General features: G+C 52.5%; 1 protein-coding gene across 1 annotated transcript in view; it reads left to right on the top strand.

Moving 5' to 3' along the window:
- KIF1C (kinesin family member 1C) overlaps window positions 1-25,399 on the top strand; it is a 63,474-nt gene that overhangs the window by 18,257 nt on the left and 19,818 nt on the right. The window contains exons 2-5 of the mRNA XM_075908442.2: window positions 11,937-12,088; window positions 24,280-24,356; window positions 24,755-24,934; window positions 25,084-25,149. Coding sequence (XP_075764557.2) covers window positions 11,983-12,088; window positions 24,280-24,356; window positions 24,755-24,934; window positions 25,084-25,149 — 429 coding nt within the window. The 5' untranslated portion in view covers window positions 11,937-11,982. The remainder of the gene's footprint in view (window positions 1-11,936; window positions 12,089-24,279; window positions 24,357-24,754; window positions 24,935-25,083; window positions 25,150-25,399) is intronic.

Genomic DNA, 25,399 nt, shown 5'->3' with positions numbered 1-25,399 from the left:
AGGCAGCGGGGGGGGGGGGAGAAGAGGGAGTGCTTCAAAGTGGCAGTGCTACAGGGAGCCTGGGGTCAGCATGGGAGTCCCCAGCTGACCCTTGGCTGTACAGGGCACTGCCGCTTTGAAACGCCGCATGCGGCCTGGGGCTCCCCAGCTCATTTCAAAGTGGCAGCACAACATGGAGCCCCAGGGTCTGCTGCTTTGAAATGCCACTTGCAGCCCGGGGCCAGCTGGGGACTCCTTTGCTGACCCTGGGCTCCATGCAGCACTACCACTTTAAAATACCGTGGGGAGCATGGGGGCCAGCAGCGGACTTCCCACAACGCTTTTGCCTTTGAAGTGTAGCAGTAGCCCTGGGGCTGTTGCTACACTTCAAAGGTGGAGGCGCCCTACCAATTAATCTAAATTTAACATCCCTATCCTGGACCTGGTGTGAGCTGGAGCTGAGCTGGGCTTGCTCAGTCCCAGCTCATGCTGGATCCAGCAGCCCCTGTACTTGGGGAGGGGGGCCCAACAGGAGTATCTCCTGTCTGTGGGGGGTCCCAACTACACCCTGGAGACGGGCTGCTGCCGGGCCAGCCTCCCTGCACTCCCCACCTTACTGGGGGGAGTGGCGCTGCGGAGAGGGTGCTGGGGAGAACTGGCTTTTAAGCCTAGGCTTATCAGGTAGTTGACTAATCAACTATTCTTTTATATCCCTAATTAGTGTAACAAACTTTGTAAGTGAGGCCTTGTTTGAAAAGTTGCAGTTTGCACATGCTCAGCAGACAGCTTAACATTTAGCAGCTAAATTCTAATCTAGATTTTGATTGGGATGCTATTGGGACATGGGACTGGAAGTCCAATCCCTCTGCTGTCAGACAGCCTTGCCCCTTATAACATTCATAAATCTTTCAAACTCAGTCTTCAGACAAATTATTTTGTAGGCAAATAAAGGTGTGTCAGTAGTCCTGTGATTTAAGCCCTGTTGTCAGGATTTCATAATGGGGCAGAGGTTATGTGATTTGAAAAACAAGGCCAGTTGAAGTTTTTGGGCATGCTGATGGCTGGGCTTAAATCACTTTACTAGCACTGGGCATCATTTAGTTTGTTACACAAGTTGTTAAAAGCCAGTTGATGTCTTGCTAGTTTCCTGCAGCTTAGTTGCTCCCCTCTAAATTGGGATGTGGCATAAAGAAGGTAGCTTAAGGAGGGAGGCAATTTAAGTCTACACGATAACTTGAAACCAGTCGTAAGGATGTTTGTAGTGTGTGGCAGGGGGTGTGGAGGTGAAAGATATTTTTTTTTGCAGGGTGCTGCGGGTAACTTTCCATTGCCCTCTTGTACATCCCTTGGGGCTAAAACCAAAGTCTGTACTTCTGCACTGTCAACCAATCATTTAAATTTGCATTAAAATGATTAAGATGTGTCTCTGTCTCTCTCAATATATATAGACAGAGAGCCTTGAGATCCACGTGAGTCTGGTGGTGAGTTTTCACCTCCCTTCTCCATTGCTTCACCAAGAACAGCTGTGGAACTAAAAATAAGTTTTCGAGATGTCCTTGTTCACCATGTACACTGATGATTTTCTTCTCTTTGCTGGGTTGCTAAACACCCTTGGAGTCACATTCAAGAGGGCAGTGCAGCTTTGTTTTAAAGGGACCTGGGATCATAGCAGGCAAGCAATGAGGGAAAGCCTTTGACTTGATTTCTTAACTTGGCCCGTGATACCTCTAAGGCAGTTTTCTCTCTCTCTCTGTCTCTTTCTCTGTCTCTCTCAGTGAGAGAGAGTTCTTTACTTATATTAGCCAAAATCCTAGTGAAAGCCCAAGGCATCATGTAGTTTTCGTGATAGGATTTTACTTTTTTTTTTTTTTTCCCCTCTCCCCCTATTGAAGGCCTAAAGGGTACCTGGTCAAGGTAAGACAAAGCTCCAAATATCAGAATGTTCTATAACATCAAGACATCTGGTCAACCTAGGTTTAGACTGGGACATCGACCTAAGTGGAATCTCAGCTCAGAATGAGTTAGACGTCTCTCTAGCTTACTGCTTCCGAGCTGTGTTTAGAGAGGTACAGTAGCCCAAATCTACAGTTCAGGTTGAGACTGCCAGAGTTTCTCAAACACCTCACTGTTAAGTGATAGAAATGTAGCCGTGTTAGTCTGGGGTAGTTGAAGCAAAATGCAGGACAATGTAGCACTTTAAAGACTAACAAGATGGTTTATTAGATGATGAGCTTTCGTGGGCCAGACCCACTTCCTCAGATCAAATAGTGGAAGAAAGTAGTCACAACCATATATACCAAAGGATACAATTTAAAAAAATGAACAAATATGAAAAGGACAAATCACATTGCAGAACAGAAGGGGGATGCGGGGGGGTGGGAAGGGGGAGGAAGGAAGGTAAGTGTCTGTGAATTGCTGATATTAAAGGTAGGGAGAGTGGGATGTTTGTGAGTTAATGGTATTACAGGTGATAATTGGGGAAACTGTCTTGGTAATGGGTGAGAAAGTTCAAAGACTTGTTAAGTCCTTGTTGGTAAGTGTCGAATTTTAACATGAATGACAGTTCAGAGGATTCCCTTTCAAGTGCAGATGTAAAAGGTCTTTGTAGCAGAATGCAGGTGGCTAAGTCATTTAGAGAGTGTCCTTTCTGGTTAAAGTGTTATCACCTGTAATACCATTAACTCACAAACATCCCACTCTCCCTACCTTTAATATCAGCAATTCACAGACACTTACCTTCCTTCCTCCCCCTTCCCACCCCCCCGCATTCCCCTTCTGTTCTGCAATGTGATTTGTCCTTTTCATATTTGTTCATTTTTTTTAAATTGTATCCTTTGGTATATATGGTTGTGACTACTTTCTTCCACTATTTGATCTGAGAAGTGGGTCTGGCCCACGAAAGCTCATCATCTAATAAACCATCTTGTTAGTCTTTAAAGTGCTACATTGTCCTGCATTTTGCTTCAACCTCACTGTTAGTGCATTTATCCTGATCTGAAGGCAGGAGGCTGAAGCTTGATACATTCAGGGAATGGAATTAACCACTGAAACAACTCACCAAGGAACAGGGCGGATTCTCTGTCACTTGGAGTCTGTACAGCCAATGTGCTAGCATTGGGTCTATGTGCTAGCTCAACCATCAGATATGGGCTGGAAGGAGGGATTGTTCGGTGCACTCATAGAATCATAGAGCTGGAAGAGACCTTAGAAGGCCATCAAGTCCAGCCCCCTGCCCCAAAGTAGGACCAATCCCAACTAAATCAACCCAGCCAGGGCTTTGTCAAGCTGGGACTTAAACACCTCTAGGGATGGAGACTCCACTACTTCCCTAGGTAACCCATTCCAGTGCTTCACCACCCTCCTAGTGAAATAGTTTTTCCTAATATCCAACCTGGACTTCTCCCACCACAACTTGAGACCATTGCTCCTTGTTCTGCCCTCTGTCACTACTGAGAACAGCCTTTCTCCAGCCTCTTTGGAGCGTCCCTTCAGGAAGTTGAAGGCTGCTATCAAATCCCCCTTCGCTCTTCTCTCCTGCATACTAAATAGACCCAACTCTCTCTGCCTCCCCTCGTAGGTCATATGCTCCAGCCCCCTAATCAATTTGGTTGCCCTCCACTGGACCCTCTCCAACGCATCCACATCCTTCCTTTAATTGGGGGCCCAGAACTAGACACAATACTCCAGATGTGGTCTCACCAGAGCAGAGTAAAGGGGAATAATCACATCTCTGGATCGACTGGCAATGCTCCTCTTCATGCAACCTAATATGCCATTAGCCTTCTTGGCTACAAGGGCACACTGTTGACTCATATCCAGCTTCTCATCCACTGTAACCCCCAGGTCCTTTTTTACAGAACTGCTACTTAGCCAGTTGGTCCCAAGCCTGTAACAATGCTTGGGATTCTTCCATCCCAAGTGCAGGACTCTACACTTGTCCTTGTTGAACCTCATCAGATTTCTCTTGGCCCAATCCTCCAATTTGCCTGTCACTCTGGTCTCTATCACTTCCCTCCAGCGTGTCTACCTCTCTCCCTAGCTTAGTGTCATCTGCAAACTTGCTGAGGGTGCAAGCCATCCCCTCATCCAGATCATTAATAAAGATGTTGAACAAAACCAGTCCCAGAACTGAACTTTGAGGCACTCTGCTAGAAACCAACTGCCATCCTGACAACGAGCCATTGATCGCTACCCGCTGGGCCCGGCCTTCCAGCCATCTTTCTATCCATCTTACTGTCCATTTATCCAATCTGCATTCCCTTAACAGTCATCTGGCCTGTGCTTTGTGGAGGTCAGAGTGGATGAGCCGTAATGGTTCCCTATAAGTCCAGGAATCTTCTACTCCTGTTTTATTATGAGTGGGTTGAGGCAGGGCATTTCTGTGTTGTTTGTGTTTGTAGAGGGCGGCTCTGGGCTGGGGCTGGGGCTCCTAGGTGGTGGTGCCGCCATACAAATGGAGCCACTGAGACAGTGAGAGGGAGGGAATTGCTCCCTGCAGTCAGCAGCTGAGGCCAGGGACTCTGCTGAATCCAGATCTCTGGAGTCCCCGTTTAGCTCCTTAGCACACCCAGACCATGTTCCTTCCCCATTCCTGCCAGGGATAGTGCATGGGATATGTTAGGGCAGCCCAGTCCTCTGCCTGGGTGGCAACTGGGTGGTCCATATAGTCTGCAAGGCGCTTGTGTGCCTGGGAGGAGACAGCCAGCCTGTGAAAAGCCATCTGCTGTCTGAACGCCTCATCCCACAGGGAGCAAGGTGACTCATGGCCACTTGTTTTCCCAGCCCTTGGCACGCCCAGCACCGGGTGATTGCACTCAGGGGTGGCCCATCCATATAGGCAAACTAGACAGTCGCCTAAGGCGCCAAGTTAAATGGGGTGCCAAATGGTGGTGCAATATGGGGTGGTGGGGGCACCGATTGCATGGTTCGCCTAGGGTGCCAGTTGCTGGCAGCTAGTCTAGGGCCGCCCCTGATTGCACTCTTTACCTGTCGGCTCTCCCCAGCCAGCCCTGGAGAAACAGTTCCAGCTGGCTTCCTGACTTAGACCAGGTCTGCTCTGCACGGTTAGGCCTAGGGAATGGTCTTCTCTTAAACTGGCCAGCATCAGGTCCTCTCTGCACCATTATCGGAGACTAGGAAGCATGCAGGAGAGCACCCCGGGTGATGTAAAGTCACAGTCGATGCCATTCAGGCCGACACAGGCTCATGCAGATGCTGCCTTGCTTACGTCGACTGTTCCTGATGCTCCCGGTAAGTCCGTGCCGTGAGATAAGAGGCTGAGCAGGCGCATGTGCTAGTGGTTTGATAGCTAAGTTGCTGTGATTTTTTTAGTGTAGATGCGACCTTCAGAGTATGGTCAGCTGGGAGTGCTCTCCCGGGTCGGCACTGGCCGACTGGCACACAAGGGTGCGCTGTGCTGCAGGGAGTTGGACAAAGGCTCAATAAGGGGTGCTCTCCTCATCTTGTTTACTGGTCTACAATAATGCCAAGCATTGTTCCCTCTACTTTTTTCCATCTATGTGCAGAATAAATTTTGTAAGGTGTACCGAGGCATGTGCGGATGTGCACCCCTAGTAGAAACACATACTGCTGGCGGGTGCTCTGCTAATCAGCTGTGTGGCATTGCAATCTCCCCTGGGCGGCTGCCCAAGCACTCAGCTTACAGGGAACCCTGCTGCCAGGGAGTGTCTGGCAAATCCCACTGGTGCCAGGTGAATTGTGGGATCATGCCAGGCTGTGACAGTCCATCCCGCAATCCAGCGTGGAACTGGCCCGGAACATAGCTTGGCTGTGAGAAGTGCCAGGACCCTGGGAGACACCCACCCACCGCCCACCATGCTGTGGTGCAGCCCTGCGCCATGCTGCTCCAGGGCAAAGGAGCTAGCATGAACGTACGGTTCAGCTGGGCACCACGTGGCATGCAAGTTTTGGCATGTGATCACGCAGCCGGGTGCAGAATGGCTCCCTTGTGCATCCCTCTGCAGGAATTCCTCTGCACAGACCCCAGCCAAGCAGATCCGTCCCTTTGGGGTGCAGTTCAGAGCTGGCACAAGGGCTGAGAGACGTGTGAGCTTGCAGGCTCCCGCCGCAGCCTGAGAGAAGGTGCCCTCTCAGGGAGGCTGGGCGCAAAGCGCTGGATTCAAGAGGTGCCATTGAGCAGAGAGGCTTCCAACATAGGCAGGCATGGACAGCAGGAGCCCAGCACTATGGCTCCTGAGGTCTCCTGGACCCTATAAATACCAATCATCCTGGTATGACTGATCTCGTGCTGTCCCGGGAACCCACACATCAGCCCAGCTGGCTCAGTGCTGGGAACATTGCATTCTGCTCCTGGAGACGACTCAGCAAATCGCGCCACTTTCTGCACGGCTGTGTAACGAAGGCCCAGGCTCCAAGGCCGATGCCTTACTCCTCAGACTACTGGAGGATCCAGCCCGCCGAGACTTTGCAGTGGGCAAGGAGGAGATGAGGCTGCAGTGGGAGCTTGACGCTGTCGGCTTTTCCCCTCTGCGTTTCTTATCTGTATTGCTTCAAGCCCCCAGTTGTGGGCTAGGCACTGTATGCAAACATCAAGGGACAAACAATGGAGCCCAGTGTTACAGGCTAAGGGACTGTCACCTTGAAAGCAGTGTTGCTGGGAAAAAATTGAGGGAATGTGGCATATAATTAGCCAAACAGGAACTCCCATGGGCAGGGCGGCCCTTGAGCCTAGGCGAACTAGGCAGTTGCCTAGAGCGCTGCTGCTCCGGGCGCCCGATGATGATGTCACGGGGCACCCCGTGATGACGTCACGGCCATTGAAGGACAAGCAGGCGGGGGCGGCGATCGTGCCACAGCCGGCTTTGGGCCGCTCCTGCCCATGTGAAAGGGTTAATGTGATCCTGAGAGGTGTGAACAGGGAGGTTATTTCCCCCTCCTCCCCCCAGGTATGGCAGGGTTCCACCACCACTGGAATGCTGTGTCTGGTCAAAGCAGCCTGTTGATCCATCAGAGAGGGCTCAGAGAAAAGCCAAGAGGAAGTTTAGGAAACTTGTTTTATAGTGGGAGGTGCAGAAGCACCATCTATTTATCATAATGAAGAGAAAATGAAGGCTTGACTGATCCCAGCCTGTAGGGATCAGTGTGGGGAAGAGATTGGTCTAACCCAGCAGTTTTCAAACTTTTTTTTATGACTGATCCCTTTCACACAGCAATAAAACTCAGGCGGCTGGCGAATGGGGGAGTGACGGGGGAGATTCGATTTAATGGGGACTTGGTGCTGTCCGCTATATAGAGTTCACAACTTGCGACCCAGATGTAACCATATTGTGATCCCATGAAGGGTCATGACCAATGTTCTCTCTAATCCTTTTCCATCCATGTGCAGAATAAATTTTGTGTACTGAGGCATGTGTGGAAGTGCACTACCAGTAGAAATAACAAGCCTAGTTGTGGGCACACTGTTGATCAGCTGGGTGGCACAGGAATCTCATGAGCAGCTGCCCAAGCATCCAGCTTACAGGGACTGCTGGTCATGACCCCAGCTTGAGGAAACCCCCCAGTTTAACCCATGCTGAGGGCTGGAATTTTGAAGCTAGACCCATTCAGACCAGAAGTAAGGTGTCTAACGGTGCTGTAATTAACCACTGGAACATTTGACCAAGAGTCTTGGTGAATTCTCCATCAGTGGCAATTAGGGATGTAAGCAATTAGTCAACTACCTGATAAGCCTAAGCTTAAAAGCCGGTTCCCCCCCAGCACTGTCTCTGCGGTGCCCCTCCTCCCCCCACGCGTACAAAGACACAAGGAGACCCATATTGATTGCAGCTGTCAAATACATCAAGGACTGTTCTGAAGTGGGTGGGGGTTGGTTTTGTTCTCTGTATCTGTTGGAGGTAGGATGGGGAACAGAGGGCATCATCTGCCGCACATGCTTTAGGGAACACTTTCTCTCCAATTTAGTTACGCTCTGTCATTGAAGGGTTTTGCAAACCGACTGGATGGTTGCCTGTCGCTGGTGTTCCTCTAAGCTGCATGGCAGCCACAAATCAGTCCCACCAGTCAGTTAGCTCCATGCCCTTAGCCTCTGACTGGGGGAGAAGGGGGAGGGGCTGATTAATCACCTGTGAAGCTGGGCTGCTGTGTGTCTTAGAGGGAACACTGCAGTCAGTGTTCCCTGTAAGCTGAGCACTTGGGCGGTCTCCCAGGAGAGATTCAAATGCTTCCCAGCTGATTGGCAGAGTGCCTGCAGCAGGCACCATGTGTTTCCACTGGTGGTGCATATCCACACATGCCCTGGTGCAGAGAACAAAATGTATTGCACACGTGGATGGAAAAGAGTAGTGGGAACATTTGTTATGAGATGACGTTTTTGAGTAATTCGGTGGTAAAGTTTTATTGAGAGTTTTAAAGCCAGAAGCAACTACCAGATCCAGTCTGAGGTCCAGTCTGGCTCAGGCCAGAGACTTTCACACCAGTATTCCCATGCTGAGCCAGTCACTTAAACTAGCTTTCTCAGACTAAGGTACCAGAAGGACTCACCAGTAGTGGTGGGAATCTACTGCAGAATCTGTTCCACTGGTGAATTTCCCAATGGGTGTAAAAATCTCCACACACCCCCATTCCCACTTGGCTGTCTCGTGTTGGAGGCCAGACCTCATTCTGCCTTCGGCTACTAGAGCTGTCTGCTCTCAGAACTGGGCAACTGTGGGGCAGAACCAAGAACCAGGCCTTAAAACTGTGAAAGCCTCTTGGTTAGTGACTTGACAAGGTAACAGAGCGATGGGAGATGTACCACGGCTGAAACATTCGAGTTGAAATTTCCTGGAGAAATGTTGCCTAAAGCAGACTCCTGGCATGGAAAGCTTCAGCACCAAGGATTAAAATTTGGCAAAGTGATAATCAACCAAAAACAGAATGTTATTCTAGGAAGCTTTGAGAAATCTTAGTAGTAGGTGGTGCCACCAGCTCAGCATTTGTAACTGTTGCAAGTGTTCCCTCACTGCCCATCTGCCTAGCGTCTGGGCTGGTTCCTTACCTGCTGTGGTATTGCACCGTGAGCTAGGTAATCTTTGAATGCCCTACTCAGAGCAGAGGATGACAGCATTGCAGTCTGGCAGATTAATGCTAATCACATTGCATGAAAACTACAGCCAAGCCACACAGTTCTGTGTAGACAGCATTGCGGAGGGGTGATGGTGGGTGAAATGCCACGTGCAGCTCTTTGGCCAGTGATCCATTCGAAATATTGCTGCATGATCTTCTATGTGCATCAGCTGCTTGTCTTTGTGGCCGTTTGGTCTCTCCCCACCTGACACATCCTCTCCGTTCGCTCTTGAAGGGTTGGCTCCCGCCTCTGGGCTGCTCGCCATGTCCCAGTGTCTGTCGCCCACACGTTTAAAATTCTCAGACAAGCGATGGTACGGATTGTGCTTTCTTGGGGCCAGGAGGCGCTCCCCATAAACAGCCGCAAAGCTACCTCAACAACTTCTTTCCACATCCATCTTTGTTGTGATGCTGAGGAAAGATGACTGCTTACTATGTGATATGGCCACAAGTCTCATAGTTATCTTGCATAGCAGAAGGTCAAATCTCCCTCCACATTAACCATCCCAATTCAGGCAATTCTCATTATCTAGATAAATCTCCAGTGCGCTGATTTGATTCTGGCTACATTCTCTACCTCAGAAGTATCGTGAGGCAGAGAGTTCCACAGACTAATTATGCGTTCTTGGAAAAAGTATATTTTCTCTGCTCACAATCTTAAAGCTACAACATTTTCAATTCTGGTGAATGTCCCCTTGTCTCTTGTGTTAAGGAACTGGGAGAACCTGTCTCTTTTTCCTATCCCTGTCAGTATTTTATAGCCTGCTATCCTTGTCCCCTCTCTAAGGCAGATGACCCCAATCTCTCCTCACAGAGTTTGTCTGGGCCTCTGATTCTCTGAACCCTCCTTAGTTAGGGATGTTAAATATTGGTTAATTGAATAGTCGATTAACCTCATGAATTCTTATTAGTTACTCGACTATTCTGTAGTCCCCGGCAGCGGGGCTGGCAGTCAGTGCAATCTGGCCCCACTCCCAAGGAGCCCACTGACACCCTGTGCTGCTGCCTCTGTGGGGTGCCAGGTGGGAGCTGGTCTGTGAGGGGTGCAGGTTTAAAAACCAGCTCCCCTCAAAGAATGGCTGCTTGTCGCCCCAAACTGCTGCCTCTGTATCAGAGGCAGCAGCATGGGGTGGCAGCAGCCCCTGTCCAGGAGGGGATCTGAAGTCCCAGACCCAGCATGAGCCAGGACTGAGCTGGGCTGCCTGCCTGCCCGCCTGGCTCCTAATGTGCTTTAAATGCAGAGCCACAGCAGTGGTACAAGCCAGGACTGAGCCAGGCTGCAGGCCAGCCTGCTAGAAAAGTTACTGGTGGTGGGGGGGGGAGGAAATGTATGTAGTCTATAGCATTAACCTATAATCTTTTGCTTATCAATTAATCGACTACACTTTTACATCTCTATCTTTAATTCTGCAGGGTACCCAATTATTCAGAGTGGGTGGAAATTCTGAGCTCTCAGGTCTTACCTGAGAAGGGGAGCCGGTCTTACCAAAGCTGAGCTTGTCGTGGGTTTAGCTTGGAGAAATGCAGACCGAGGGGAGGATGTGGAGGAAGGGGGACCCAGGAATGGCTACTGAACCGAAAAGTGTGAGGATGGAGCGTGATCAGTTTGTGAAGGGGATGGACTGACAGGCTGGCCTATAGCAGCATAGGCAGCAGTCAGTGACACCAGGCCGGTGACTCTCATGTCTGTGTGGGAAATCCTTCATCAGGTTTAAAACCAACGCCACTTTACAAGCAGATGGATTAATTTCCCTCCTTTGTTGTGCATCACAAGTGGTGATTATCCATGGCTTTGCCTCTGTGAGCCTGATGCAAACATTGATTAAACATCTGGGGGTATTTGTGTTGTGTCCTGGCAGGCTGTGAGAGCCTGCAGTGGAGGGAGGGTGGCATTGGTGTTAGCAGTGGAATTAGCAGCCAGCTGTTTCCAGCCCTATAGGAAGGCAGGAGACACCCCTACCTTTTCCTGTGGTAGCTTTGCTTGATGTCAGCTGGTGGATTTCTGTAAGGAGCCCCACTCAGCACTAGGATCCTTTGCAGCACAGACATCATTAAAATTATTTCTCTTCCTTGGTGCAGCGCCCCCTGTTGACATGCAAGGGGTGATCGTGGTAACTTTAGGAGTCCTAAGAGCTGGAAGGGGAGGGAGGCTGATGGGTGAGGGGAGGGCTGGGAGTCAGGACTCCTGGGTTCTCTCTCTGGCTCTGGGTTGGAAAGGGGGGGGTACCACAGGAACTGGATGCTGTGAGCTGTGGTGAGGGCTTTTGACCCGGCCTGCCTGGCGTTTGGTCAGCGGGAACGTGCTCTCCTTTGATTCTCTGTTCTGTTTACGTGTGCTCCTTATGGTGCCGATTTCCTGTGCTGCAGACACAGCTCCATTGTCTAGACCCGTGGCCCTGCTGCTTGGCCACCCCTCCCTCCCTGCCTTGAGCTGCTGTGGAGAGGCAGGCCTGGCCTGGATGTGAGTTTTGAGGGGAGGGAGCTGGGGCAAGGGGGTAGTGACTCAACCATACCTGCTAGGAAGGGGGAGAATGTAAGACCTGGTTCTACTCTCTCTGAGCCCTGCCTAGCTCCCTGCTTGGACTCACTGTCCTCTCCTTCGGCTTTAACGAGTCCCCTTTGTTCCAGCTGGCTCTGTCTTGAGAGTGCCTTCAATTTATGTGACACTTTTACCCACAAGGCCTCGCTGCGCTGCACAAAGATAGTGGTGATACCAGTGGGGAAATTGAGGCACAGGGCAGGATGGCAGCTAGCCTCCCAGGGTCACCAGGGAGCAAGCAGGAAAACCCAGGTGTTCACGGGAGTACCCTCCCAGTTGTGGGAGAGCCTCAGGCTGTGCTACTATTTTTTTTATGTCTCTTCCTCTCTGGCAGGACGTGATCTTCCACGGCGAGTGCTGAGGCTCACAGGAAAGCCACCATGGCCAGCGCCTCTGTCAAGGTGGCTGTGAGGGTGCGGCCTTTCAACTCCCGGGAGATCAGCCGGGACGCAAAATGTGTCATCCAGATGCAAGGGAAAACTACCTGTGAGTACCTCTGTGCCTTGGGGGGGGTGTGGGATAGGGCCAGAGGCCAGCTCTTGGATGCGGGGGCGTGTGCAGAGGAACTCAGCATTGCTAGGTTTAACGCTTTCTAAGCTGCGGCAAGGAGGCAGGCCGTCGCTACAGTAGGCGCTGCCTGCCTCAGTTTCCTCAAACAGCACTCCACCACTTGGTCATTCCCTTAGGCACTGGTGTGTTCACCTTGAGCAGCTCAGGCAGAAGTAACTCCACCCCTGTTCCTAGTGAGACTTTCCCTAAAATCAGGCAGGGTTGGGTCCTGTTCTCCCATCACATAACCCCTCCCCAGACTTGGACTTGGTTGGGATGTGTTGCTTGGGGGTGTGGATTACTGGCATCCAGGGGCACACAGCAGCATAGCTTCCGTAGCACAGATGTGGCCTCGTTCCCTCCACCAAGTCCGCCTAAACCTGACTGCCCGGGGTGGGCCAGAGATGTGTGGCCATACTGTGGGGGTCTGTCTCCCATGCTCAGAGTCTAACCAATCGCTGCATTCGAGGTGAGATTGGCGGGGCCCGAGCGTGTTTTTCCCCTTCCAGTGTGGCACAGGGCATGACTCACCTGGTAATCCCCTGCCACTGCAGGGGTATTGGAGCCCCCACTCTGTCCTGCTCACAGCCTGGGGGGCACACCAGCTCTGTTTCCTGTGGGCTGAAATGTCCTAATCCACCCCTCTCTGGGCGGTGGCACGAGAATGCAGACCTGCCCTGAGTTGCCCAGAAGGGGCCCGGTTACGCCCTGACCCTGGTGTTGCAAGCTGTTGTCTCTCCGGTTGTACCAGCCCTGGTTCCCAGCTGCTTTGATCCTGAGCCAGAGGCTTTAGTGCTGGCGTTCTGCATCCCAGCCAGTCCCAGGTGTATGTTAGAGCCACCCCTGGGCTGCTCCCACCTTCCTGACTTGCTGCGGGCCCAGCAGAGCCAGGAATGAAAACCCAGAGTTCAGTGGGCCAGACTGGTGTTTAATTCTTGTGCCAGGCAGTGTGGGGTTAATCTCGGCGTAGCTGGGAGCACAGGTGTAGCCCCAGGGCAGGAGAGGGCTGTTGCCTCATGGACCTGTGGAGGAGGTGGTCTGTGCTGGGAAATGTCTCTTGCCTTTATGGGACTCAACCTCCAGCCTGATGCTGAGGTGATGGGCACTGATGAGAGAAGGGCCTTCATCTGTGGTGTCTACAGGTCTCCCCTTTCTTCCCCCCCTTGGTCCTTTCATTTTTCCAGCCCGCGAGAAGAGGGAGGGATTTTTTTTTTTCCTGCTCCATCCCCCAGCCTTGTCCCCAGCACACCCCACAGCAACTTCAGAGCCACAGCTATGAGAACTATGCCTGGAATGAGCAGATCAGTCCTTGGGGGGAGGGGCTCTGCAGCTGGGAGACACGCGTCTCTCCACAGGGGGCCAGGAGTGACGGCCAGGGGTTGCGTGGCTCAGCCTTGCCGTGGGTGTGGGGGTGAAGCTACAACACAGCTGATAGTGTGGGGGGCGGGGGATCCCAGAGACTTGGTTTCTTGCTGTGAATCTGGCAGTGCCTGGCATGGAGGGATGGGGAACGGCCTTGGTCAGGGCGGGAGACCTGTGCAGCACCTGGCCTCATGGGGGCCCTGCTCTCAACCAGGAAGGTTTGTGAGCATCCAGCACTATGGTGGAGGGGGGAAATCTCTGTCCCTGTGATACAAAATGGAATGGGGCTCTGAACGCTCAGCGGTGCGGTGACTGGACTGCAGTGAACCACAGCGCCAGGTGTCCAGGGTGGTGAGGTGGGTTTGTGCCCCCCGCCTCAGGTGCTTGTCCTTTCTCATTGAGCCCTTTCTGAACGAGCACTTGGCCCGGCCCTCCCAACCCCCGCTCGTCTGCCCCAGACGATGGGGGGCGGGATCAGACACGAAGCACAGCCTGCAGTAATGCCTTGCCATCTGGCTGGGTGCCCGGCTCTCAATGAATGCGGCTCGTGTGCGCGCCGGCCTGCCGAAGTCTTTGTGCGGCCTGGGGAACCCACAGTTTAACCCTGCTCCGGGCAGCTGCGTCTGGTTAACCCCTGCCTGCTGCGGCATCTCGGTGACATGGTGTGCTCCGACAGCCCCAGCTGCTCTCCTAGGAAACCAAAGCCAAGAGTTAACTCCTGCTTGCAACAGTGCCGCCCGAGGGACACAAATCCACCACCAGGTGGCGCCGCGGCCTGGTCTTAAACTCTCAGTTGTGGGAGTAAGTGGTCAGCATGTGAAAATATGCTGCACCCCTGCTAGGTGGGTTGTGGATGTGATGGGTTGGGTCACAGATCTCCTTGAGACTGTCACTTGATGGGCTAATCACACCACTGAGCCGGCCTGCCTGCTGTCAGGAGCACTCCACCTGTTCTGCGGAGCTGAACCCTCTGGTCTCCTCTGGCCAAGGCACAGCGTTGGGGTCCCAGCACACATCAGACTGTGACAGACACTGATAACTGCTCAGCTCTGGCATGGCTTAATCACAAGGACGTGACAGAGCAACCAGGTACACAGCCCCAGTGGGGCCAGAACCCCAGATAAAGCTGTCTTACCTGGTATAAAGGTTGTACACAGAGCAAACTCCTAAATTGTTTACCCTCTTTATCACTGAAAGAGGGAGATCCCCAGCTAACAATTATTTACACTGGGTTTATTAATAAGATCACTTTTGTGTATTAAGTGTAAAAAGTGGGATTTAAGTGGTTGCACATGATAGCAGGCAAATCAAAGATGAGTCATTGAGCAAAATAAAACACAGCCTGCCAGCCAGGCCTAACGCACTATGTGTGTTAATGTGCCAATTCTGCCAGTTTTTACCCTCACAATAGTTCTAGTCACCCCTTCTCGCAAGCCAGGCAGCCTCCCAGCCTGACCCTGACCCTTCACAATGCTCAGTTCCAGGTGGGTGCAGCAGCCCATCTGAGATGGTAAATGGGAGTCTCCTAGCATCAGGCAGCAGCCCCTGTTGTTTGTTTTCCCCCCTTTTTATTCCTTTTGCCCAAGCTGGGGATCCTTTGTGTTCACTTGAAACTTTTCACACTGCCAGTGGAACAGTACAGCATCCAACGTAGGTTTCAGCCAGTGTTGCCTATAAGCTGTGCACTTGTGTACCCTCTCAGGAGAGATTCAAATGCTTCCCAACTGATTAGCCCAGTGTCCACAGCTGGGTCTTGTGTTTCTACTGGTGGTGCGCATTCTCGCATGCCTTGGTGCACATTAAAATTATTCCACACATAGATGGAAAAATTAGAGGGAACGTTGGTTTGAGCAGCAGGTGACCTAACCACATATCTTGGCAGGACCAGCCATAGTTGAGACTTGCAGGAAAAACAAGGCTATTCACAGATCATTGTCCAAAGCAGTGGTTCCCAACCTTTTTATACTGGGGACCTGCAAACCCATTCACAAATTTTGGTGGACTGGTAACATTTCATTTGCATATTCATTATGAAAACATGCAAATACAATGTTACTGGTCCACCAAAATACCTGGCCCTCCAGAGACTGTCAGCCCTAACCCTTAGAGCCCCCCACTCCTCCACTTACCCAGCACCAGACCCCAGAGTCCTCTGCACCCAACCTCCCCATGCTAACCTCCCACTCTCAGAACTCCCCAGTGCCAGCCCCCCATCCCAAATGCCTCAGTGCCAGCCTCAGTGCTGCCCCTTAAAGCCCCCCCACTACCAGACACTGCCCAGGTCGCAGCTGCTCTCAGGGGGTATGTCTATACTACCCCGCTAGTTCAAACTAGCAGGGTAATGTAGGCATACCGCACTTGCAAATGAAGCCCGGGATTTGAATTTCCCGGGCTTCATTTGCATAAGCGGGGCTCCGCCATTTTTAAAACCCCGCTGGTTCGAACCCCGTGCAGCGCGGCTACACGGGGCACAAACTAGGTAGTTCGAACTAGGCTTCCTAGTTCGAACTACCGTTACTCCTCGTGGAATGAGGAGTAACGGTAGTTCGAACTAGGAAGCCTAGTTCGAACTACCTAGTTCGTGCCCCGTGTAGCCGCGCTGCACGGGGTTCGAACGAGCGGGGTTTTAAAAATGGTGGCGCCCCGCTTAGGCAAATGAAGCCCGGGAAATTCAAATCCCGGGCTTCATTTGCAAGTGCGGTATGCCTACATTACCCTCCTAGTTCGAACTAGGAGGGTAGTGTAGACATACCCAGGCTGACATGCCGGGCTCCGGGCAACCCTCCCACCATGCCTGAACTGCTCTTGTGTCTGGGAGGAGACCCTGCCCCTTCCCAGCACTGGTTGGCTGAGAGGTGGGGAGGACACGACTCTCCCAACAGCCACAGTGGGAAGGGAGGTGCTGGGCAGTGTATCCCAGCCTCGGCCCTCAGAGTTGCTGTAGCCCAGCAGCCAGAGGCCTGCTGCACGGCAGTGGGCTGCAGCACAGTGGTTGGGAACCTCTGGTCCAAAATACTGGACCACTGTGCTCCTTGAGCCCTACTGATAGCCCTCACTTAGCACCTCTGGAGTCATAAACAGGTTTCTCTGCTATCTATTTGAAGAGCTAATCTGTCCATGTATTTGTCTGTGAGGAGTGCTAGGACCGCCACAGCTGGAGTGCAGCTGCTGCTTATCACAACTTATAGCAGGGTCAGGGTTTGGCTTTGGTTGTGCCAAAACTGCCCCCTCATCCCGATGCGTTTGAGGACACTCAAAACTGTACAGAAAAGAGACAATCACCAGGCAGGTGAGGGAGACTGGCTGGGGCCACTCCTCTGCTCTCCTGTCTGGGATTGCCCCAGCTCTGAGCCTTCCACCCTCTAGGCACACTTTAAGGAGAAGCCCACTCCTCCTCCTGATTTGTATGGGGACATTGCCGGCTGTTCCCCTTTGTCATGGAGCGAGGAGAAAGTGCAGTTTGCTACCTTCCTCACTCTGGCTGGGGAGCACCGGGAGCAGATGAACGTGCATCTGCCCTGGCAGGGGACATGCACCAGTCCCCTGGCTGTACCTGCTGCAGAAGTCATGGAGAGGCACTTCTTGCCTGTTCCTGAGCTGCTGCAGGGAGAGAGAGCTGGAGTTGTCCTCTCTTCCAGGGCAGCCTGCATCCTGGCACCCCTCATCCCCAACCTCATAAGGACCCGAGCAACACTGGCTAAATCTTCCAGTACTTTGTATTTCTAACTTCTGATATAGGCCTAGTGCATGGACACGAATGGAATGTACACGCTTAGCAGATTACAACTTTTTAAAGCATATTTTCCATGAAGTATTTTACATAAAGTATCTTCCAGTCCGGTTGTATTCCTCTTCAAAGTGTATTTCCATAACGTATACAAGGACAATGTCATGTGGGGGAGGAGGGAGCGAATGTTTCAGTGTGAGTTATTTGGTGGGATCTGTTGAAAGCAGCATGAATAAGCATTGGCCTTCTGCTCCAATCTCTCAGCCAACTAGAACTGGCTGAGAACATTGAGAGTTTGTCCAGTCCAGTCCCTTGCTCTCAAAGCAGGACCAAGCACCATCTAGATCATCCCTGACAGGTGTCTGTCCAACTTGATCTTAAATATCTTCAGTGATGGAGATTCCACAACCTCCCTAGGCAATTTATTCCAGTGCTTAACCGCCGTGACAGGTAGGAAGGTTTTCCTAATGTCTAACTTAAACCTTCCTTGCTGCAATTTAAGCCCATTGCTTCTTGTCCTATCGTCAGAGTTTCAGGAGAATAGTTTTTCTCTCTCCTCCATTTAACAGTCTTTTAGGTACTTGAAAGCTGCTATCATGTGCTCTCTCAGACTAGGCCTACACTAGGAGAGAAATTCAAATTAAGATACACACCTCCAGCTATGTTAATTGCGTAGCTGGAGTCGATATACCTTAATTCAAACTTTGGCACAGTCCCCACATCAGGAGGTCGACAGGAGAAATGCTTCCATTGACTTCCCTTACTCCTCACGATTTGAGGGGTACTAGCGTCAACGGGGATACCCTCATCATTTGATTTAGCAGGTCCTTACTACACCTGCTAAATCAAACACCAAAAGATCAACCTCTGGCATCTTGATCTGCAGGTAAGTATAGACATGGCTTTAGTCTTCCCTTCTCCAGATTTAACACACCCAGGGTATGTCTACACTACAGCACTAATTCGAACTTACTTAGTTCAAATTAGTTAATTCGAACTAAGCTAATTTGAATTAGCGCATCTAGACTTAAAAACTAGTTCGAATTAGCGTTTTGCTAATTCGAACTAGCATGTCCACACTGAGTGGACCCTGAACTGAGGTTAAGGATGGCCGGAAGCAGTGCCGGCAGGGCATCAGATTAGGACATGGAGCTGCTGTCTCAGGCTAGCCGAGGGCTGTGCTTAAAGGGACCCGACCCCCACCCCAGGCAGACAGTTCTCAGGGGTTCCCTGCTTGCAAAGCAGTCCTGGCTTGGAGTGCCCTGAGTGCCCACACTCGGCACATCACAGCACTCAGCCATCAGCCCAGCTGTACTTGCCGCAGGCTGCGATCTGGGCAGGGGGAGGAGGTCAATCAAGGGGCTTCAGGAGAGTTTCCACCCCGAGGTGCCTGCAGAGCCAGCCCAGTCCTCCCCATCGGGGGCTCGTACCCCATTCCTCCCTCACCTCCTTCCACTTATCCCTCCCTAGCCCCCCTTCCTGATGTACAAAATAAAGGACACGTGTGTTCAAAAATAGAAACTCTCTTTATTGAACAAAACTTGGGGAGATTGGGAAAAGAAGGTGGGAGAGGGGAAGAGAGAGGGTGGGAGAGGAGAGGGCAACAAAAATGATCAGGGGTTTGGAACAGGTCCCATATGAACAGAGGCTAAAGAGACTGGGACTTCTCAGCTTAGAAAAGAGGAGACTGAGGGGGGATATGATAGAGGACTATAAAAGCATGAGTGGTGTGGAGAGGGTGCATAAAGAAAAGTTATTCATTAGTTCCCATACTAGAAGGACTAAAGGACACCAAATGAAATGAATGGGTAGCAGGCTTCAAACTAACAACAGAAAGTTCTTCTTCACAAAGCAAATAGTCAACCTGTGGAACTCCTTGCTGCAGGAGGCTGTGAAGGCTACAACTAGAACAGAGTTTAAAGAGAAGTGAGATGAAAGTCATGGAGGTTGGGTCCATGGAGTGCTATTAGCCAGGGGGTAGAAATGGTGTCCCTGGCCTCTGTTTGTGGAAGGCTGGAGATGGATGGCACGAGACAAATGGCTTGGTCATTGTCTTTGGTCCATCCCCTCCAGGGTACCTAGTGTTGGCCACTGTCGGCAGACAGGCTACTGGGCTAGATGGACCTTTTGTCTGACCCAGTATGGCCATTCTAAGCTCAGGGCTCAGGGTCGGGGGTCTCAGTGGACCACCTTGATTTTCATGCCAACCTGCTCCTGGGTGGCCAGGCTGGAAGCTATCCTGCCCTAGATGGCCACTTTCCTGTGCCTAGTGCGGAGGTCGTGGATGAGGTCCACGATGTCTGCACTGGACCAGGCGGGCGCCCACCTCTTGCGGACCTGGGCAGGCTCCTGGGAGCCGCCAGCCTGGTCCCGGGAAGAGGTGGAGGGCTGGGTGGCAGCGGGTGGCTGGCTCGAGCCGTGCCAGGTGCAGGGTCTGCTGGCTGGGTGCTGGCAGGCTTGCACCTGGCACGGGCACTGTAGCCAGCCCGTGCCCCTTTAAGGGCTCCGGGGCCGGGAGGGGGGCAGAAGAGTTTCCCTGGTGGTGCCCAGAGTGGCCACCAGGGAAAGCTGGGGAAGGCTAGCCTCCCACTAGTTCGAATTAAGTGGCAACACAGCCCTTAATTCAAACTAGTTAATTCGAACTAGTTAATTCGAACTAGGCGTTAGTCCTCGTAGAATGAGGTTTACCTAGTTCGAATTAAGTTCGAACTAGCAGTTTGCCTGTGTAGCGCCTATCAAAGTTAATTCGAACTAACATCTGTCAGTTCGAATTAACTTTGTAATGTAGACATACCCTCAGTTACTTCAATTGTCCCTTATAACTCTTCTGTTCTAGACCTTGAATCATTTTTGCTGCTCTTCTCTGGACTTTCTTCAGTTTGTCACATCTTTCCTGAAATGTGATGCCCAGAATTGACAGTTATACAGCTGAGGCCGAATCAGTAGAGCAGAAGAATGACTTCTCCTGTCTTGCTTGCAACATGTCTGTTGCTAGATCACAGAATGATGGTTGCTTTGTTTGCCACAGTGTTGCACCATTGATTTAGCTCAACTCCTACTCAGTTCTTGAGCTGGTCAATTGCAAAGGTCAGCAAGGACCAATGCGACCCTGTAGTCTGGGACACCTTCCCCTTTCTGTATAACACAGAGCTTCCTGTAAATAAATCCTGGGTGAAACAGAGCAGATCGTGGCGGGGGTGGGAATTTATTTTGATGTTACAAATCACCGGTGATGGAGAATCTACCACGGCCCTTGGGAAGTTGTCCCAATGGCTTATGTGGTTATTTTCGCTGCTTATTTCCTATCTGAATTTGGGTATTTGGTCTTGTCTGAGAGTTCTGCGAGAAGGAAGTGGCGTTTCTCTACCCTGAGTAATTTCCAGCCCGTACAAGGGGAAATGCAACAGGGGGGGAAGCCTGTTGGGGGGCTGCAAATAAAATGGGCACAGTTGTTAGCCCCACCGGAGTGTCGATGGCAGCCCGCAGAAGATGGAGTAGTTGTGTTGATAGTGGGGGGGATTGTTGTGCCGTGTAATCTGATAGCGTATTCTGTCTCCCTCCCTTGTGGTAGTGCAGTAGTGTGTTCTGCCACCCTCGTGGTGGTCTGGTAGTGTGTTCCCAAAGCTTCAATACGGCCCTAAAAATAATTAATGGAGGGATTTTTTTTTGTATTTCCTTTTTGCTCCTGAGCCTTTACGAGAGTGACATTTACAAACTTTGCTCTGCTACCATGAGACTTAGAAACTCCTGTTTCCTTTAAACAAAGGGAAGCAAAGATGCCCTTTTAATTCCATGACTCTGGCAGCTGGGACTTCGTGGAACAGCCGACCCACTAGCCTGAAGGTGGGAATTAGGGATGTAAAATACCATTTAATTGGTTAAATGTAGCATTTAAATGGTGAAGCAAAATGCAGGACAATGTAGCACTTTAAAGACTAACAAGATGGTTTATTAGATGATGAGCTTTCGTGGGCCAGACCCACTTCCTCAGATCAAATAGTGGAAGAAAGTAGTCACAACCATATATACCAAAGGATACAATTAAAAAAAATGAACAAATATGAAAAGGACAAATCACATTGCAGAACAGGAGGGAGATGCGGGGGGGGGGGGGGGGAGGAAGGAAGGTAAGTGTCTGTGAATTGATGATATTAGAGGTAGGGAGAGTCCCACTCTCCCTACCTCTAATATCATCAATTCACAGACACTTACCTTCCTTCCTTCCCTCCCCCCCCCCCCCCCGCATCCCCCTCCTGTTCTGCAATGTGATTTGTCCTTTTCATATTTGTTCATTTTTTTTAATTGTATCCTTTGGTATATATGGTTGTGACTACTTTCTTCCACTATTTGATCTGAGGAAGTGGGTCTGGCCCACGAAAGCTCATCATCTAATAAACCATCTTGTTAGTCTTTAAAGTGCTACATTGTCCTGCATTTTGCTTCAGCTACCCCAGACTAACACGGCTACATCTCTATCACCATTTAAATGGTAAACAATTAAAGGGGTTGGGGGGCGTTCCAGGGGGGAACTTCAGCCTGGTTGGGCTACAACTGTCCCTCTGCCCTCCACAGTCAGGCTACAGTGACCTCCCCCTGCCACTGCAGGCAGGGGATACTCCAGCCCAGCTGTTTCCAGCCCTGCATAGGGCTGCTGGCTCTGGCTCCTGGCCCCATGCAGGCTAGGAGCCAGCAGCACTGCATGGTGGAGCCTGGGGGTCTGAAGCAACCCCCTGCCTGTGGCAGGCTGTGGGCGGGGGGTTGCTCGTGGGTATGGCTAACCATTAGCCCGTGATCATCACCCGTTAAGAGTGATGCTCACATGGTAACGGTTACCTGGTTACCCATTCCCACCCTGAGTGGGAATCAAAAGGGGCGCAGCACTGACAGGGGAGGTGGAAAGGCTGCAGGAGGGCAGCTGTGTCTGTGGGCTGGGAGTGGAGCAGAGGGCAAGAAGGGGGATGTGGAAAAGGAGCAGGGCCTTTAACGTGGCTGGGGTAGAAGGGAGGCAGACAGATGGGAGGGGGCAAGAGTTTTCTGTGGCTCTCAAAGGAAGGTGAGAGGCGGGCGTGGGAGAAACACAGGAGCACTAATTCCATTAGCTGGCTAATTACACTGCACACGCTCACTTGGGTGCTCCAGAGCTACCGACTAAATGAAAATAACAGAACAGAGGGCAGTGACGCCCTCTTGCACCCTTTCGCTCCACTTGGTAGTTGGATCTGCTTGTGCAGAGTGGCTAAGTTCATTGCCCACGTGTTCAACGCTAGTGAGAGAACCCAGGAGTCCTGGCTCCCAGGCCCCCTGCTCTAACCACCAGTCCCCACTCCCCTCCCAGAACTGGGGAGAGAACCCAGGAGTCCTGGCTCCCAGGCCCCCTGCTCTAACCACCAGTCCCCACTCCCCTCCCAGAACTGGGGAGAGAACCCAGGAGTCCTGGCTCCCAGGCCCCCTGCTCTAACCACCAGTCCCCACGCCCCTCCCAGAACTGGGGAGAGAACCCAGGAGTCCTGGCTCCCAGGCCCCTGCTCTAACCACCAGTCCCCACTCCCCTCCCAGAACTGGGGAGAGAACCCAGGAGTCCTGGCTCCCAGGCCCCTGCTCTAACCACCAGTCCCCACGCCCCTCCCAGAACTGGGGAGAGAACCCAGGAGTCCTGGCTCCCAGCCTTCCCCACAACCCACCCCACTGGACACTGTGTATGCAGATAAAATTGCTTCTCTGCTTCCCTGGGTACAGGCTGAAGCACAGCACCGAGTGCTGCTGGCGAGTTTGTGCGCGGGGGAGTCCGGGTTTTCGAACCCGCTGCACAAGCTTTCTAGGATTTCCTTCCCTGCCAGGAGTTGCCTCAGGGTTGTGGGTTGGGCTCTTGGCTGCTGGGCCGGGCAAAATAACTCCAGGGCGTGGCGAGTGTGTTTCATCTCTTGCAGTGCTGGCCAAACCTTTTGTGGCTTTGCCAGGCCCAGTTGAACACACAAAAGCAGACAGAAGCTGGTTTGTTCCAGACCTTTTCTGCTGCCTGGGTTAGCTGGTGGGGGTGGGAGAGTAGGGGGAGACTCTGCATTTGCTCCCCAGGCCTGGGAGGTTAATGAGCCAACCCATGGATGCCATGGACTGGTGAATGCCGGTCCCACGCTGCATGAGGCACGCCGCACAGGCACACAGAAAGCTCTTGGGGCCAGGCCTGCTGATCTTTCCCTTGTGAGGTACACAAGTGCTGTCCCCACCCTCCTCATAGCAATGGGCTCCGTCTTGCTGTAGATTCAGGCAGGGCCGCTGGGTGGGTTTTTCTCCTTTCTCCCTTAGCGACTGACTCAGGCAGCGTCTGGCTCAGTTTTGATGCTTTTCCTCCCAAACACAAGAGCTACAAATGCTTTGTTTAGATTAAGGACGGGCTCCTGCTCTGTGGCGGGGGCCTGTTGTACTGAGGTCGGGGGAACAGGGATGCAACCTCAGAGCCCTCTTCCCTGTGCTGGCATCCTGCAGACCCAGCTGCTGCAAGGGGTGGATGCTAAATATAGCCAGAACGTCCTCAACTTGTTATGGTCCCAGGGGCTGCCGAGATGTCAGTCAGCTGGCCCGGGAGCCTTTTAAAGGCAGCAGTGCGCTGGCATGAGAGCCGGCCTGGCCTCCGAGCCGGGGCCCGCCCGGCTTAAAAGGGAGATGCTGGGTTCTGAGCCAATTGGCCTTCTCAGCGCAAACCTGAGCTGGGTGTGAGAGGCCCGGGCTGTGACACTGCACAGCCCTGGTCACCCTCTGTTTGGCCTAGACCCAGCTGTGCAGAGAACCTATGAGCCTCCCCTCCAGTCCTCCCGCTTTGAACACCAGCCCCTGCACCCTTCCCAGAGCTGGGGAGAGAACCCAGGAGTCCGGGGCTCCCAGCTTGTGTGTGTGTTTTGCTCCATACAGCCCTGGCCCCATGTGGGCCCTGATCTCAGTCGGGAGCCAGGCATCCAGGCGGCACTAGCAGGACGTGTGATACAGCTAGCACTAAGTGCGTCCCAGGCCCAGCTCGCTCACTCTCTGCCCCGTTTCCCCACAGGTATCACCAATCCCAAGATGACAAAAGATGCTGCCAAAAACTTCACCTTCGACTATTCCTACTGGTCCCACACCTCGGTGAGCACCCAAGCTCGGAGAGTGGCGAGGGATGGCCAGGGTGTGGGGCTAGCCTAGCGCTCGGTCCTCTCCCTGCTCTGACAGCACCTCCTTCAGGGGCCTTGGCTAAGTCATCCAGCCTCTGTGGGCCACAGTGCCCCACACGTGCCAGGGGGAGATCAGCCCTGCCATGACTCCTGGGCACTGGGAGGGGAGTGAGGGCTGGTGGTTAGAGCAGGGGATGCTGAGAGCCAGGGCTCCTAGGTTCTCTCTCCACCTGTGTGAGGAGAGCGGAGGCTGGTGGGTCAGAGAAGAAGTGAGGGGCACTGGCAGGACTGGGCTGGCCTGGCAGGGGCTGCAGATCGGGAGTGAGGGGCACCGGCAGAGCCACAAGGAACCACCAACCCTATCTCCCCCAGGAGGAGGACCCCCACTTCGCGTCCCAGTGGCAGGTGTACAAGGACATTGGGGAGGAGATGCTGCTTCATGCCTTCGAGGGCTACAATGTCTGCATCTTCGCCTATGGCCAGACGGGGGCCGGCAAGTCCTACACCATGATGGGCCGACAGGAGACTGGGCAGCAGGGGATCATCCCGCAGGTAGGGGTGGGGGCTGTGTGCTCTCTGGCAGGGGTTGTGCTGCAGGGGAGGGGCTGAGGGCTTGGCGGTGAGGGGGTGGGCAGCTGGGCTGGGCTAGGGGACGAGGCCCTGCCTGTGTTTCCAGCCTGCTGTGTTGCATTTCTCTCCAGCTGTGTGAGGATCTCTTTGCCCGCATTGCCCAGAGTCGTGCCCACGACCTCTCCTACTCCGTGGAGGTGAGTTGCCCAGACCCCTCCTCCCCCTCCGAGCCTGGCCTCTAGCCTCCCTACGCAGGCCCCTAAGCGCTGCCCCAGTCCTGACCCCTAACTCCTCTTGTGTGATCCCCACCCTCCTTTCAAAGCCCCTTCCCGTCCTCCCCCAATGCTGATCCGTGGCCCCCTGAGCCTTCCCTTCAGACCTCCAGCTCGCCCTGGACTCCCCGCCAACAGACCTTTCCACTGCTGCCCCCCACAATGTGACCCTGAC

Source organism: Pelodiscus sinensis, chromosome 22 (genome assembly GCF_052426305.1).
Source record: "Pelodiscus sinensis isolate ZL-2025 chromosome 22, ASM5242630v1, whole genome shotgun sequence".
In the NCBI taxonomy this organism is placed as follows: Eukaryota; Metazoa; Chordata; order Testudines; family Trionychidae; genus Pelodiscus; species Pelodiscus sinensis.
This window is presented reverse-complemented; position numbering and strand designations above follow the sequence as displayed.